This window comes from Pelobates fuscus, chromosome 3, assembly GCF_036172605.1.
Source record: "Pelobates fuscus isolate aPelFus1 chromosome 3, aPelFus1.pri, whole genome shotgun sequence".
Lineage (NCBI taxonomy): Eukaryota > Metazoa > Chordata > Amphibia > Anura > Pelobatidae > Pelobates > Pelobates fuscus.
The window spans coordinates 352,032,828-352,050,172 of NC_086319.1; the positions used below are offsets into that span (position 1 = coordinate 352,032,828).

At 42.7% G+C, this 17,345-nt stretch overlaps 1 protein-coding gene across 2 annotated transcripts in view; it reads left to right on the forward strand.

Annotated features, from left to right (window-relative positions):
- Positions 1-17,345, forward strand: part of SHANK3 (SH3 and multiple ankyrin repeat domains 3) — a 334,590-nt gene that overhangs the window by 231,022 nt on the left and 86,223 nt on the right. For both annotated transcript variants that reach the window (XM_063449167.1, XM_063449168.1), the window contains exon 13: positions 15,917-16,068. In XM_063449167.1, coding sequence (XP_063305237.1) covers positions 15,917-16,068 — 152 coding nt within the window. The remainder of the gene's footprint in view (positions 1-15,916; positions 16,069-17,345) is intronic.

The window sequence follows — 17,345 nt, forward strand, 5'->3', positions numbered from 1 at the left end:
TACCCAAGTGAAAATTTTGTTTCAAATCCGCTATTTTGGTTTAAAGGGACTCTATAGTCACCATATAAAAGCAAGAAAGACAGGTCCCCCAGCCTTCCTTCTTGCTTTTATATGAACTTTCATTCATTAAAAAAAAAAAATCGGTGGTTTTATATTAAAAACTTACCTCCGTTCCAGCGCCGAGCTCCCCGCTAGGCCGCGCCCCCTTTTTCGTCAAAATGACGAAATCGCGGGGCCCAATGGGACGGCTTCGCGCTGGACCAATCGCGTTCTTCATAGAGCGGCATTGAATGCCGCCCTATGAAGAACCTGAGCGCTTTACCGCGCATGTGCGCGGAATGCGCGTTCGCGAGCTGAGCTGTCTGACTGACAGCTCAGCTCGCTTTCTAAAATTATCAATAATAATTTAGGGCCCCCACCCGCCCTGTGCGGCGGGTGGGGGCCCTAAAATTATCAATGAGGGGGGGGGACCTACTGTCCCCCCCCCGGCCCCCACCCCTGTGCGGCAGGTGGGGGCCCTAAAATTATCAATGAGGGGGGGACCTACTGTCCCCCCCCGGCCCCCACCCCTGTGCGGCGGGTGGGGGCCCTAAAATTATCAATGAGGGGGGGGACCTACTGTCCCCCCCCCGGCCCCCACCCCTGTGCGGCGGGTGGGGGCCCTAGAATTATCAATGAGGGGGGGACCTACTGTCCCCCTCCGGCCCCCACCCCTGTGCGGCGGGTGGGGGCCCTAAAATTATCAATGAGGGGGGGACCTACTGTCCCCCCCCGGCCCCCACCCCTGAGCGGCGGGTGGGGGCCCTACAATTATCAATGAGGGGGGGACCTACTGCCCCCCCCCCGGCCCCCACCCCTGAGCGGCGGGTGGGGGCCCTAAAATTATCAATAAGGGGGGGGGACCTACTGTCCCCCCCCCCGGCCCCCACCCCTGAGCGGCGGGTGGGGGCCCTAAAATTATCAATAAGGGGGGGGGACCTACTGTCCCCCCCCCCCGGCCCCCACCCCTGAGCGGCGGGTGGGGGCCCTAAAATTATCAATAAGGGGGGGGGAACCTATTGTCCCCCCCCCGGCCCCCACCCCTGAGCGGTGGGTGGGGGCCCTAAATACAAAGGGGGGGGGGGACCCTAGTTAACCCTCCCCCCCCCCCAAAAAAAAATATCTCCCTACCTACCCCCCTCACCCTAAAAATAATGAGGGGGGACCATTAACTAAAAACCTGTAAAAAAATGAGATAAAATCAACTTACCATTCGATGTTTTCTTTCTTCTAAAATCTTCTTTCTTCAGCCCCCAAAAAGGCCAAATAAAAATCCATAATAACCGACGCAATTAAAAAAAAAAAAAAAAAAACCGAGCGCAAAAAAAAATAATCCATCTTCACCCAAGGAGGGCTCCGCGCAGACTGAGCTCCGCAGGGCGGGGGAAGGCTTATAAAGCCTTGCCCCGCCCTGCAATTAGGCTAAGAACACTCTGATTGGTGGGTTTAAGCCAATCAGAGTGCTCTTTGTCATTTTACAAGCGTGGGAAAGTTCTTTGGAATTTTCCCACGCTTGTAAAATGACACAGAGCACTGTGATTGGATGGATTTCAAGCCATCCAATCACAGTGCTCTGTGTCATTTTACAAGCGTGGGAAAGTTCTTTGGAATTTTCCCACGCTTGTAAAATGACAAAGAGCACTGTGATTGGATGGATTTCAAGCCATCCAATCACCGTGCTCTGTGTCATTTTACAAGCGTGGGAAAGTTCTTTGGAATTTTCCCACGCTTGTAAAATGACACAGAGCAATGTGATTGGATGGCTTGAAATCCATCCAATCACAGTGCTCTGTGTCATTTTACAAGCGTGGGAAAATTCCAAAGAACTTTCCCACGCTTGTAAAATGACAAAGAGCACTGTGATTGGATGGATTTCAAGCCATCCAATCACATTGCTCTGTGTCATTTTACAAGCGTGGGAAAATTCCAAAGAACTTTCCCACGCTTGTAAAATGACAAAGAGCACTCTGATTGGCTTAAACCCACCAATCAGAGTGTTCTTAGCCTAATTGCAGGGCGGGGCAAGGCTTTATAAGCCTTCCCCCGCCCTGCGGAGCTCAGTCTGCGCGGAGCCCTCCATGGGTGAAGATGGATTATTTTTTTTGCGCTCGGGTTTTTTTTTTTTTTTTTTTTTATTGCGTCGGTTATTATGGATTTTTATTTGGCCTTTTTTGGGGCTGAAGAAAGAAGATTTTAGAAGAAAGAAAACATCGAATGGTAAGTTGTTTTTATCTTATTTTTTTTTTTCTTTACAGGTTTTTAGTTAAAGGGTCCCCCCTCATTATTTTTAGGGTGAGGGGGTAGGTAGGGAGATAAGTTTTTTTTTTTTTGGGGGGGGGGGGGGGAGAGGGTTAACTAGGGTCCCCACCCCCTTTGTATTTAGGGCCCCCACCCACCGCTCAGGGGTGGGGGCCGGGGGGGGACAATAGGTCCCCCCCTATTGATAATTTTAGGGCCCCCACCCACCGCTCAGGGGTGGGGGCCGGGGGGGGGCAGTAGGTCCCCCCCCTTATTGTGAATTTTAGGGCCCCCACCCGCCGCACAGGGGTGGGGGCCGGGGGGGGACAGTAGGTCCCCCCCTATTGTGAATTTTAGGGCCCCCACCCACCGCTCAGGGGTGGGGGCCGGGGGGGGGGGGCAGTAGGTCCCCCCCCTTATTGTGAATTTTAGGGCCCCCACCCACCGCTCAGGGGTGGGGGCCGGGGGGGGGGCAGTAGGCCCCCCCCCTTATTGTGAATTTTAGGGCCCCCACCCGCCGCACAGGGGTGGGGGTGGGGGCCGGGGGGGGGCAGTATGTCCTCCCCTTATTTTTTATTTTAAGGCCCCCACCCACCGCACAGGGGTGGGGGCCGGGGGGGGACAATAGGTCCCCCCTTATTGATAATTTTAGTGCCCCCACCCGCCGCACAGGGGTGGGGGCCGGGGGGGCAGTATGTGCCACCCTTATTTTTAGGGCCCCCACTCACCGCTCAGGGGTGGGGGCCGGGGGGGGGGGGAGGAGAGTAGGTCCGTCCCCCCCCTCCCTTCAACCACTATTGTGGCCAGACAGCATCCCTGTGGGTTCGGGCTTCAGCTGTCAGCTGAAGCCACGCCCACAGCAGTGCTGACAGGCTGTCAGCACACAAAGCGCGTTCACAGTGCTTTGTGTGCTGATAGCCCGTCTGATGCATTCACCCAGAATGCATCGGACGAGAGGCCTTTTTAGGGCCTCTGAACTCGGAAGTCCCTCTGGTGGCCGTCTGATTGACTGCAACAAGAGGTGTTCCAAGCTTCCAATGTAAACACTGCATTTTCTCAGAAAATACAGTGCTTACAAGAAAAAGGCTCCGGGTAGCTGTAGCACTCACCTAAACAACCTCATTAAGCTGAAGTTGTTCAGGTGACTATAGTGTCCCTTTAAATTATGAAATTTAGATTTTCACTTTTTAAAATTAAAACTATTAGTAATAACCCTTTGGCAAATGTCAAACCCTTCATACATTATATTTGTATATGTGTATATATATATATGTGTGTGTGTGTGTGTGTGTAATTTCCAAGTGTATTATGCATGAAAATATTATATATTATAAACATAATAATTATTAAAATTATGCTTGCGATTTATATACATACATACATATATATATATATATATATATATATATATATATATATATATATATATAGTGATATAATACCATTTGTGCATATGTATCTATGCAGAATACTTTCACAAATAACATAGATAAAGCAAAGCTATATTTTATTTTTTAATTCAACTTGTCATTTAAAAAAACAAAAAACACAAGCATAAACACAGATTTGTGATTAATGGATACTCACTGGCACGTACTGATGCCCACACACTCACATACACTGGCGCACAATGATCCATACTCACACACATACAGTGATCCATACTGACACTCACACAGTAATCCATACTGATACATACATTGATCCACACTGACACTCACACACAGTAATCCATACTGACACTCACACATACATTGATCCATACATTGACCCATACTGACACTCACACATACATTGATCCATACATTGACCCATACTGACACTCACACATACATTGATCCATACATTGACCCATACTGACACTCACACAAACATTGATCCATACATTGATACATACTGACACTCACACAAACATTGATCCATACATTGACCCATACTGACACTCACACATACATTGATCCATACATTGACCCATACATTGACCCATACTGACACTCACACATACATTGATCCATACATTGACCCATACTGACACTCACACAAACATTGATCCATACATTGATACATACTGACACTCACACAAACATTGATCCATACATTGACCCATACTGACACTCACACAAACATTGATCCATACATTGACCCATACTGACACTCACACATATATTGATCCATACATTGACCCATACTGACACTCACACAAACATTGATCCATACATTGACCCATACATTGACCCATACTGACACTCACACATACATTGACCCATACTGACACTCACACATATATTGATCCATACATTGACCCATACTGACACTCACACAAACATTGATCCATACATTGATCCATACTGACACTCACACAAACATTGATCCATACATTGACCCATACTGACACCCACACATACATTGATCCATACATTGACCCATACTGACACTCACACATATATTGATCCATACATTGACCCATACTGACACTCACACAAACATTGATCCATACATTGACCCATACATTGACCCATACTGACACTCACACATACATTGACCCATACTGACACTCACACATATATTGATCCATACATTGACCCATACTGACACTCACACAAACATTGATCCATACATTGATCCATACTGACACTCACACAAACATTGATCCATACATTGACCCATACTGACACCCACAAATACATTGATCCATACATTGACCCATACTGACACTCACACATACATTGACCCATACATTGACCCATACTGACACTCACACAAACATTGATCCATACATTGACCCATACTGACACTCACACAAACATTGATCCATACATTGACCCATACTGACACTCACACAAACATTGATCCATACATTGACCCATACTGACACTCACACAAACATTGATCCATACATTGACCCATACTGACACTCACACAAACATTGACCCATACTGACACTCACACAAACATTGATCCATACATTGACCCATACTGACACTCACATATACATTGACCCATACTGACACTCACACAATATCTAGGGTGCTGTGTGTGTCTGCATGCGCTGTGTGTGTCTGGGGATGTTGTGTGTGTCTGAGGGTGCTGTGTGCGTCTTGGGCTGCTGTTTGTGTCTGGGTGCTGTGTGTGTGTCTGGGTGCTGTGTGTGTCTGGGGGTGCTGTGTGTGTCTGGGTGCTGTGTGTGTCTGAGGGTGCTGTGTGCGTCTGGGTGCTGTGTGCGTCTGGGGGTGCTGGGTGCTGTGTGTGTGTCTGGGTGCTGTGTGTGTCTGGGTGCTGTGTGTGTCTGGGTGCTGTGTGTGTCTGGGGCTGCTGTGTGTGTCTGGGTGCTGTGTGTGTTTGGGGGTGCTGTGTGTGTTTGGGTGCTGTGTGTGTTTGGGTGTTGTGTGTGTCTGGGGGTGCTGTGTGTGTCTGGGGGTGCTGTGTGTGTCTGGGTGTGCTGTGTGTGTTTGGGTGCTTTGTGTGTCTGAGGGTGATGTGTGTGTCTGGGGGTGCTGTGTGTGTCTGGGGGTTGTGTGTGTGTGTGTGTGAATGTATTTTTTATTTCAATTAAAATATATATTTTGTTATTAATAATTAAAAAAAGAAGTTATATCCCCCCCTCCCTTCTTACCTTTAGCCGGGGAGGGGGAGGGGGAGTCGTTCTGCCATGATGGGAGCCATTCTGCCTGGGAGGGAGAGCCATGCTGCCTGATCCCTGGTGGTCCAGTGGTGAGAGTGAAACTCTTGCGAGATCTGAGCGTTGCCGTGGTAACCGCGGCAACACTCAGACCTCGCGAGAGGGCCCGGCGGTCCTCTCTCCTGCCTCCCTCCATCACACCCCAGCCAGCGGCCACATGTCATGTCTTTGATCTCCTCACAGGCCCATGGAGGCACACAGTGGGGCCTCCCCTGTGATCTCCCCTGCCGGCCTCGGCCCCAAGGCCATCGCGGCCCACCGGGCATTTACCCGGTGTGCCCGATGGCCAGTCCGGGCCTGATGTTAAGGCAAACCTCTTGAATCCTACACTAACAATTCACCTTGCCGTTTTGAGTTAAAAGGCAAAATCTATCATGAGACAGTATCTTTTTAAATCTCTACACACTTATAAAGCTTAATAGGGTACACATGGCGTGGGCGGCAGCACTGTAGCATGGCTGTGTAATACAAAAGCAAATTCAAACACACAAAATTGAGCCCTGCACTCAAACTTCCACTACTCCTGGGCATCAGCAATGACTATAGTACACATCAAATACAAAGAATACATTTAAAACAATTACCTACACACCATCCCAAATCCCTACGCACATTTAAATGACTAGAGGTTTTTTAAGTATCACTCCAATGGCCATTAATTTGTAAGCTCTGCTTGACGGGGCAAGGATTTGGGATAGAGCACACGTATTCGGTTTTCTTTCTGTATATTGAGGCTGCTGTGTACTGTCGCCAATCTCACCACCCAAGAGCAGTGGGAGTTTGAGCGCAGGGCTTTATTTTGTATGTTTGTGTTTGCTCTTGCATTAAACAGCCATGTTACAGTGCTGCCGCCCACCCCACGTGTTCCCTATTAAGGGTTAATAAAATTAAACAGTTTGAAAGTTTATCCAAAAATATTAGATTTAGGCCTATATGGGAAAAATCTAATAATGGCATAAAATGAAGAATAATTTGATGGTGAGAAGCATCTGGTGTACTTAAGGATGCATTTGGAATGCTGTATATAATTTATAGTTACGGCAGTTTCTCTTTATTTAATGTAAGGGTTAACTAAGGGTTTAATGGGTAAACTTAGTATTATATTTTTCCTTTTATGGTTTACGGGTATGCAGTGCTATACTGGTGATCTGGCGGATAGTGGAGGAGGTGTGTGCATTCCTCAATTCCACCTCAAGTGGCACATTACTTAAAAAATTAGCCAGAACTGACCCTTTAATATTGGTTTACACTAGTTGTGTGAAATCATGACGAGTCCCCAGATTTTTTAAGAAACCCTTTTCTGGGGTTTCTGGAAGTTGCAATTTAATTGTCAGCTTTCTACTATAGTACTTGTCATGGGAGAGAGAAACATTGCTTCCCCTGTAACATATTTTAATTAGCGGGTGGCTTTATAAGTGCATTGATTTTTCCAAATCAATAAACTATGCAAAGGGAGACGAGGACGGGGAACCTCCTTGCACCATACCATATACAAGCAAGGCAAAGTCTTACATTTCTTGGAGTGTTCTTCCAGTGTGTCTTTGTTTCTATTTATCTACTTAATATATTAAAAAGGCATCAATGCCTCAATCCCAGCCTGGTGAGTTTCTTTAGTGACTGAAAAGAGAGCAAGCCATTCTACATACATAGAAAAAAGATAAATCCAGAGGGGCCGTACAGGACCATACTAGCAGGAATAAAGCACGTGGAACCACATTCAAACACAGTGAATGACATGAACACTGTCAACACCACAAGTACACACACAGATGTTTTCAAGCATGCATACCCTGAAACTATCTGACACAGATGGTTTAAGCAGCATTGCTGCATGTTCTATCCTCTAGTGACCTTTTCAGCTAAGAAAACAGCAGATTCTTTGACAAAGCAGTCGGAGGGAGGAAAGAGAAAAAACCCACAGTAGTTATTCCTGATCCTCACTATTCTGCTGAAGAGTCTAGGCAGATGGGAAAAGTCAAGATCATTGAGGATCTTCTGTGTTCTTGGCTCTTCGTTTGCCTTGATGGCTGCAGGATGTGTTAAAATATTTCAAATTGCCATCTCTTTCTGTGGTTTACTGCTGAACACTGCAAAAATTGCTGTCAGTAGTGAATACTTAAAGCTGTGTTTTTTTAAAGGACTCTCTAAGCACCATAACCACTACAGCATATTACAATGGTTATTGTGCAATTATTCTTTGGGTGCTCTCCACTCATTTTTTATTTTATTTTTTAGCAAAAAATGGGGGGTAGGAGGAAAGTAACCAAAATTTTCAGCACAACAGGCTGCAGTGGTTAAATTGTTTATAGTTTATAGATAGCCCCTTTCCCTTTTTCCAAATGTACGGTATGTATATTTTTAAGAATGTAAGACGCACGGGAAAATAGAACACACACATATATTTCACCTAGAAATTTGAGTACAAATTTAAATAAAACAACCTGTACCTTAGTTACAGTAAATTTCAGCTTATGTGTGTAAGGGATATAGTGTGTGTTTAGGGAATGTAGTCTATGTGTGTAGGTGATGTAGTGTGTGTTTTGGGAATGTAGTGTGTGTAGAGGATGTGTTGTGTGTTTAGGGGATGCAGTGCATGTTTGTATAGTGGATGCAGTGTGTGAAATTGTGGGGTAGGATAGGGTATGTTTTCTGGGGGGTATTTTATTTGTTTTCAGTTTCTGAAAGGTTAAATCCCTTCCCTGCTTCTTACCTCTGGCCAGGGAGGGTGTACACAACATTCCCCGGTGGTCTAGTGGTACTCCACAGACTCTCATCCTTCACCTGGCTGGATGCACACTCTTCTTGCGAACTTGGACCTGTGTTGTGCATTTGTATGATAACCAGTGGCAGTGCTCTGACAGGTTGTATCTCATGGGAAGGATTTAAGGCCAGAATCTGGCTAACATCACAGCTGGGTATTGGGCAGGAGAAGCATTAGACTACAAGGGAGCTATAATCCACCAATAATCTATGAAGGCTCATTTTGACACACCTGTTTTAAAGGAACATTCCATACAGCATAAGCCTCTAAAGTTTGCTGTAGTGGTTATGGTTCCAGGAGTGCTACGGGGCCATCTTATCACAAGTGCTTAAACCTTTTTAGAACAATTTGAGTTCTTACCAGGGATCCCTGCCTTCACTACAGGTACAAGAAGAGAGGTCTGGGGATAGAGAGATCATCCAGAGCAGAATTTCGGCAGGCAAGGTTTCATCTCAAAACATGGCTTGTAAAAGGTTCTTTTGTAGAATCGAAACATTGCCTGTTTCATAATCCAATATAATTCTAACAGTTTAAAAGTGACACTGCATTCTCTTACTTGTGTTTCCGATAGATGAGATCTAAAAGTACTCTTTCTGAGCTAAATGGCGCAGGGAGCAATCAGCTGACACCCGTCAGTGCTTAGCTTAGGAGCTTCCTGCTCACCTGTAGCTGCAGTGGAGGCAGGGAGTCTCAACTGGAGGACTCCAAGTAAAAAGTTAAAATTCTAAATTTCAAAAATGGTTCAACTAATTACAATGGGGCTGCCAGGGCACTCCCGGCAAGACAACCAGTGATGTTTGGAGTGATCCTTTAAGGTGTGCAAGTGCCAGAACACAGTAAATCTGGGGAAAAGTGAATCTTATTAGCTTGAAAAGTGATGTCCTATGAAGCTAGCACTGAGCACAAGCAATTTTGGAAGCCAATGCCTCCAGCGAAAAGCAACTTCAGGGTAATTCTCTAATGTCAGAATGCTCTGCTTGGCTGACCTGTAAAACCCCTAATATTGAATTCCAGCCCCAATGACCCCTATGAAATGGGACCCTTTCTCGTAACTGGGCAGTTACTGGGACCCTTTCTCGTAACAGCAACCGCTGGCCAGTGCTAGATTTAATAAGGGTGAGCATTTGCAGTTTATTGTTTAGCAGACATGACCCCACCTGTAGCATAGGGGAAGTTTAAAACCTACATTATAGTAATATTGGGGTCATATTGACCCCTATACCCCATAAGCTTTTTTTTTCACATTTAAATGTAACGCTCTCACCACTGAGAAATGTTGAACTATTTGGGAAAGTGCAAGCTGCCAGCGTGAAATTGAATAATAATTTGCAAAAGTACGCCCTTCCGAGTGCTTTTGGCCCTGATTTTATTTAAAATCGATGCTCTGTAAATATTATAAATCCTATCATTTGTATAGTGTTTGGAATGTAAAAAGCACTGATTTGAAGACAAACACTGAATGCATCCATCTGATTGGTGCATATTTGGTCTCGCTTAACGAATTCCAACTGGATTGAACTTTTAATAAATATGAGAATTGTCTTTCTGGTTGGAATTCGTCCATTGCCAATGAATTTTGTCCATGAGAACAAAATCCGTTGTTAACTGAATACCTCTGTAAGAGCACACTGAAATACTTGTATATGCATCGAAAGAAATTGCTCATTGACGTTTTAATGGTGTTGGAACTGACATTTGAAATATCCTTCACTTTATACACTTTACTGAAGAACCCTGTGGGTATTGGAACTAAATCTTTGAATGGAAAACCTTTTCACAAGTTCATGTGGAAAATCAGTGCAGTTAGGCTAAAGGAAAGGAATCTACCGGTACATGAGTTGGATAATGACTTTCCTCAACATTTTGGAATGTTTTTTTCATTTAACTGGAAATTGTGAAGAATTGATAAAATAATTGCAGGTTATTCCGAAAAATAGGCACATTGGAAAGATCATCATCCCAGCTATTTGGGAATTGTGAAGAAGAGAGGTGAATAGCAAAAGTTGAAAGCAAATCCCTAACTATATTTTTTAGCTATTTTGGCCGAAAATTATCAATTTCCCATTTTAGAGAACAAACCCTACAGAGAAGATCATACTTTTGAACTTTTCACCCATATCAAGGATTTACATTTTGTTATTTGCCAATTATGTTAAAGGGACACTATAGTCACCAAAACAACTTTAGCTTAATGAAGCAGTTTTGGTGTAAAAACATGCCCCTGCAGCCTCACTGCTCAATTCTGTGCCATTTAGAAGTTAAATCACTTTGTTAATGAACCCTAGTCACACCTCCCTGCACGTGACTTGCACAGCCTTCCATAAACACTTCCTGTAAAGAGTCATCTAAAGTTTATCCTTTCTTTATTGCAAGTTCTGTTTAATTTAGATTTTCTTATCCCCTGCTATATTAGTAGCTTGCTTGTGATTAACGTTCAATTTACAGAGCAAAAGACAAAATTGTTTAAGGTAAATTACATCTGATTGAAAGTGAAACCAGTTTTTTTTTTCATGCAGGCTGTGTCAATCATAGCCAGGGGAGGTGTGGCTAGGGCTGCATAAACAGAAACAAAGTGAGTTAACTCCTAAATGACAGTGAATTGAGCAGTAAAACATGAGAGGCATGATCTATACACTACAACTGCTTCATTAAGCAAAAGTTGTTTAGGTGACTATAGTGTTCCTTTAATTAAGACGTGTCCCACAACTGACTTATCTTTTTAAACTAGGACTAGACTAGAAATTAAATTGAGTCACCGTGAATATACGTAATATGTTTGGGTATAATTTCTGAGTTCTTGACATTTTGAGCTGAATTGAAGTGCTGATATGTGTATAAAAGACATCGCTGGAATATCTGTTGCACTATTTTGAGCTTTTTGTGAGTATTTGCTACTGGCTTTTTCAGTAAAAAATTCTACCCAGATGTCAATGCACTGATCTACACATGTATATCCTCCTGAGACCCAGCCCATTAACTTGAGTCCTCTGTACTGGACATTCCGTTCACACGCATCTCCTTTCATTGTTCTGAGCTACTCTATCAATCCCTACTCTATGGTAAAGAGGACATCGTGGCTTTCCAGTGGTATGTCATGTGATAGGCTGGGATGCTGGGAACTTCCTCTTCCTTTTCTTAAAAAATTTTTAAGAAATTGAAAGACATTTTTTTTACTAATATAGGATATTAATTTATATAGATCAAACACAGAGAAATTGACAAAGGACACATAAAAAATAGCCTAAACATGTAATTGACCACTTTTGAGTTTAAAGAATAACTCAGTTTTGGTAAATATAGGTACCTAGTATCTAGAAGGGGGGCGGGGGATAGGTTTATTTACTAAGCAAAACTGGCCATAACATCCCCATTTATTTTCTATTAAATAATGAGGCCTTCCTGGCAGGTGGTGGATTTGAAAATGCAGACACTATTTTCAAGTAAGGCTTAAAAGTTGTGCAAGTCTCAAGTCTTCCCGATGTACTTGGAGTCTTTGGCATAGCACTTGAGACACACAGCAATGATATGTGTAGACAAACTGAAATGTAGTCATTATAATGCAACATGGATAAACTTAAATCCCATGCAGTAGTGCTATGCATTAAAAAAAAAATACATCAATATTGATAAGTGCCAGGGTTAGCTTCCTGTTCTATGAAAGGAATGTAGGGGGAAGATAATGTAACCCTTTATATGTCGTACTATAAGCTTACAAAACACTTCTTTGTTCAGTCATCTGGCAAATAAATAATTAATGTTGTTTCCACATTCCTGTATAGGGAAAATATTTATGTGTGAAATTGGATTATGGGTTTTTCCATATTGACTGTCCAAATAGTGCCCCCTTTACTTGCCTGTTGATATAATGTAAGCTTGGGATGAGATGGTTAAAGATTACCCATAGCAAAGCTATTATACTGCTGTCTTGCATTGATATGGCTGCCTAGTCATTCTGCTGAACAAAAAAATCAATATATTGCTTAAAAGAGAGGGCTTTTAATGATAAATTGTGCATGTTCCACCAGATTAAGAACAGCCTCTTGTACATTCTCATGATAGCACTGCGGGTAAAACAAATGCTTAGATGGCACTTGTAGTAGGAACTACCCGATTCTCCTAAAAAAATTCATCATTCCCCAATCTCAAGTTTTGTTTCTTTTTAACCAAAATCTTGTCTCTTCAGTTTAGAGTTTGCTGCGTGATAGTTTTGTCCATGCTGCTGTTTTTTTTTCCCCATCATTTTTGTTTAAGGTCTTTAGTACATCCATTTTATAGAGATATTGGTGTAGATCAGAGATGGCCAAGAGGTACTGTCTATAAGTTTTACAGAGCTGAACATCATGGGTGTTGTAGTTCTCTAAATCTTGACATCTACCTTTTCGCTGGCCATAGTCCAGATCAGGCATAGGCAACCTTCAGAACTCCAGATGCTGTGGACTACATCTCCCATAAGGCTGTTAAAGTCATAATGCTGGTAGAGCGTCTGGGAAAACATCCGGAGTGCCGATGGTTGCCTACCCCTGACTCTATCAGTAAGAAAGATATCTATAGAAATCTCTCTAAATTATCAGACTGCCAATTCTAGAAATGATCAAACTATCTAAAACACATCTAGATAAATAGGTTTTATTGGACAGCCTTGGCCCCGAAGCTGTGATAACATAACTCCTGGATAAAATCTCCATAGTATTTTAAAAATCTATTTAAAAAAAAAAAAAAAAAAACCACATTAAATTCAGGGTTATCTTATAATTCCTTTATTCATGATTCTTCAAGATGTCAGAGATAATTTACGAAACAGTAAATCGCACTAAACTGAAAACTTGTAAAATGCAAAAAAAAATTAACTGAGCTACAAAAATCCTCCAACTTGACTGCAGCCTGGTTATTTGAGCCTGAATATTCCAATCCAGCTTTCCATTCAAAGCATTTTGCTGTTTATTGAAAAAACCCTATTGTGTAGCAATAATTAAACAGTTTATCTCTTGGTCACCTAAGAGTGAATCTCTACGTTGTTCATAAATCACTGCATAAAAATAATCCCAACCTGGTCATTTTATATCGGTCTGATGTCCAAAAATAGTGATGCAGAAATGTAAAAAATAAATAAATAAAAGTGATTGAAAAATGACTGGGTTTCTCCTCTAATCCTTGTGATGCCATAAGGTGTATGATAAATATGTCTGACCCTCAGACTGTTAACGAAAGACAAAATTACATTCTGCATTCTTTAGAGTCCAAACAGTCCTTACCTAGGCCTGTAGAATGACCGGTTAGTTGTGTTCTTTGGAATCTGGTAACTTAGACAGCTAAATCAGTCTTGTTCTTCCGATTCTCAAGTGAACAGTTCCTTGTTAAAATGTCAATGTTATCATATAGTCTTATCAGGATACGTTATGTAATAGTATATAATGAGATATCTTTCAGACCTACACATCTGCTTTTAGGCTTGTGTGTATACGCTTAACTATTCTAACATTACTGTGGTGCAGTCTCTTCTGTAAAGTCAAACTGTCTCTTTCTCTGTCACAGATTTTGCATTAATATTCAGCTCCCATCACACACTCTCTCTGCAGTAATTCAAAATCTGTCAGGCAGTGGAGAGAAAGAGGAGGGAGAGAGTCGCGGAGAGAAAGAGAGCGGGAGGGAGAAAGAATGAAGGGAAGCAAGAAGGGGCAAGATATAGAGAGAGAAGGAAAAGGGAGATATAGAAGGAGTGTGTCAAAGAGAAAAGGGAGAAGGATGATACTTGGGACAGAGAGACAGGAATCAACAAGCGAAGGGGACTTACAGTGAACGTAAAGGAGCAGATCAGCATGAGATGGATACAGACTGTAGAGAGAAACAGACTGAGAACATAGCAAAACACAATTAACCATTGAAGGGAAAACATTTACATGAAAAAATGAAGAGAAAGAAAAAGGAAACTGGGACAAGTGGTTGGGAGGTACGTGATGTGGACACAGTGAGTGTCAGACATGGGATACAATGAGGTAGAACGGTCAAGGAGATGGAGAGAGTAGGTTGAAGGTTAAGTGATCTTGCGGAGAGAGAGAGAAAAAGAGCAAAACTGTCCGTGAGGATTTGGAAGAATGGAAAAAAATGACAGGGGATTTTGAGAGTAATGTGTAACCTGGTGGAAAATGAAAACATTCAGAGAAACAAAATAATGGAGGGTAAAATATATATTTGAGAAGATGTGAGTTTATGATAGTGTTTAGGTCAGAAGGAAGAAACATAGGTGAGAAATGATTATAGAAATCATAAGAGTAAATGGAAAAGAGGCAAGCAAGATAAGGCCAGTATTGGAGGTGAGGAACTGCCTATTGATCAAGGTGAAGATTGGTGAGTGGGATGTGAGAAAGGGGGGGAGGTTGAGGTTAGCGGGTCTGAGCACTGAGTGGAGAAAGCCAGGGGGAGAGAGAAGCATGAATGGACAAACCCCCCTTTCCCTCCCCTTGTTTTTCCTCCTTACACTACCCCCTCCTTTCCTACTGACAGTTTAACTGAAACGGCAAAATAACAGGGAGAACTGCAGACAGCCGTCTTGTCCTTCCATCTATCCCTCCATCCATCCGACGGCCCCTCTCCCTCTTTCTTTTCCTCCTGTCTCTGATTCCCTTGGTTCCAACCCACCTTTACCTTTAACTGACTTCCTGTCCTTCTATCTGCTTCCCTCACTACATTTTCTACACTCCCCTTGTTTTTCGTTGCTATTTTTCTAATTCTATCATTTATTCTTCTTGTGTGCACTGCTGCTCCTCTTCCTCTGTCTGTCTCTAGGCTTCCTCTGTGCCCTTCTCAATTTCACCTTGTCTGTGCACTCCATCACTCTGTCTTTCTCGTCCTCTCACCCTGTTGAATTCTCTCTCTGTCCTTCTGTGGTTTTAGTCCTTGATCTGGATTTGGTGGGCTTGGGAGAGGTGATTTGAGGACAACCAGTAGATAGTTGCATTGTGTAGTAAGAAGGCCTTTGTATATAGAACACAGTGTGTGATAATAGAACTGAGGTCCCAGTATGAGTTGTGGGGAGTGTGTCAGGCCCAGCTTGGAGAACTGGGGCCCCTATCAAACCCCAAATGCAACCTTCCTTTTCAGAGCTGTCAATGAGACTGTTGGAGAGTTTTGAACTGCAAGTTGTGGGCCAGTATGGTGGGCCGACCTCCACTCAGTACCATCACCTATGTGTTTGTTTACAGCCCTGGGCCCCTGGATATGAGGAGCACTGGCCATCGGGGGCCCAAAAGGAAACTGTACAGCGCTGTCCCTGGGAGAACGTTCATAGCTGTGAAATCATACGAACCGCAAGGACCTGGAGAGATTCAACTCAACAGAGGGGAGAGAGTGAAGGGTGAGTGTGAGATACATCATTGCACAGTTTAAGGATGATTGGCAGACTGCAATTAAACACATAGAAAAAGGTGAAGAGTAAATGTAATACTCACAAATAAACAACTATTCACCATAGGGACTAGGAAGTACCTCACTGGAAAGAGAAATAGTAGGAGTATTGCCTCCCTAGAGATTGATCATTAAAGGGACACTATAGTCACCAAAACAACCTCAACTTAATTATTGCGTTTTGGTGTATAGATCATGCCCATCCAGTCTCACTGCTCAATTATCTGCCATTTAGGAGTTAAATCACATTGTTTATGCAGCCGAGTCACACCTTCCTGTATGTGACTAACACAGCCTTCCTCAACATTTCCTGTAAAGAGTCATCTAATGTTTACATTTCCTTTATTGCAAATTCTGTTTAATTTCTTATTAAAACATTTCTTATCTCCGGCTCTGTTAATAATGTGCAAGACCCTGCAGGAGCCCCCTGTATGTAATTAAAGTCCAATTTACAGAGCAGAAGATAAAAATGTTTAACTTAAGTTACATCTGATTGAAAAAAAAAGCCATTTTTTTTTCATGCAGGCTGTGTCAGTCACAGCCAGGGGAGGTGTGGCTAGGGCTGCATAAACAGAAACAAACATGGTTTAATTCCTAAATGTCTGTAAATTGAGCAATGAAACTTCAGAGGCATGATCTATATACAAAAACGGCTTCATTAAGCTAAGGTTGCTTTGGTGACTATAGTGTCCCTTTAATTGTAGTAGATAGTGTATAGCTCATAACTGCAATGTCCCTTCTTTTCTACAGAATCTATAATATTTTACAGATGTCTTTTACAGACCCCCAAACCTTTTAGGAGTTACAAATGACTGTTAATATCATTACGCAATCCAGTTTCTCTGAGGTGTGTACATAATACAACCTAGTCATCAGAGGTGTATATATGATAGAACCTAGTTCTGCAGAGGTGTGTGCAATGTAGAGCCATATTCATATGAGGTACACGCAATACAGAACCCCCTTTTTTTTCTGACGTGTGCAATATATTACTTGTTCTATAAGGATATTTGTTTCAAAATCCAGTTCCTTAAAGGCGTGTGCATTATATAAACCAGTTCCTCTGTAGTGTGTGCATTAATGGACCCTGTTTCTATGAAGTGCGTTCATTACATTGCCAATTTCCTTTCAATGTTTGCGTTAGATGCTTCTATTGCAGAACACACCTATTAAAGCATCTGCATTACACCATTAAACCATGGTTTTATTATATGTGTATATTACAAA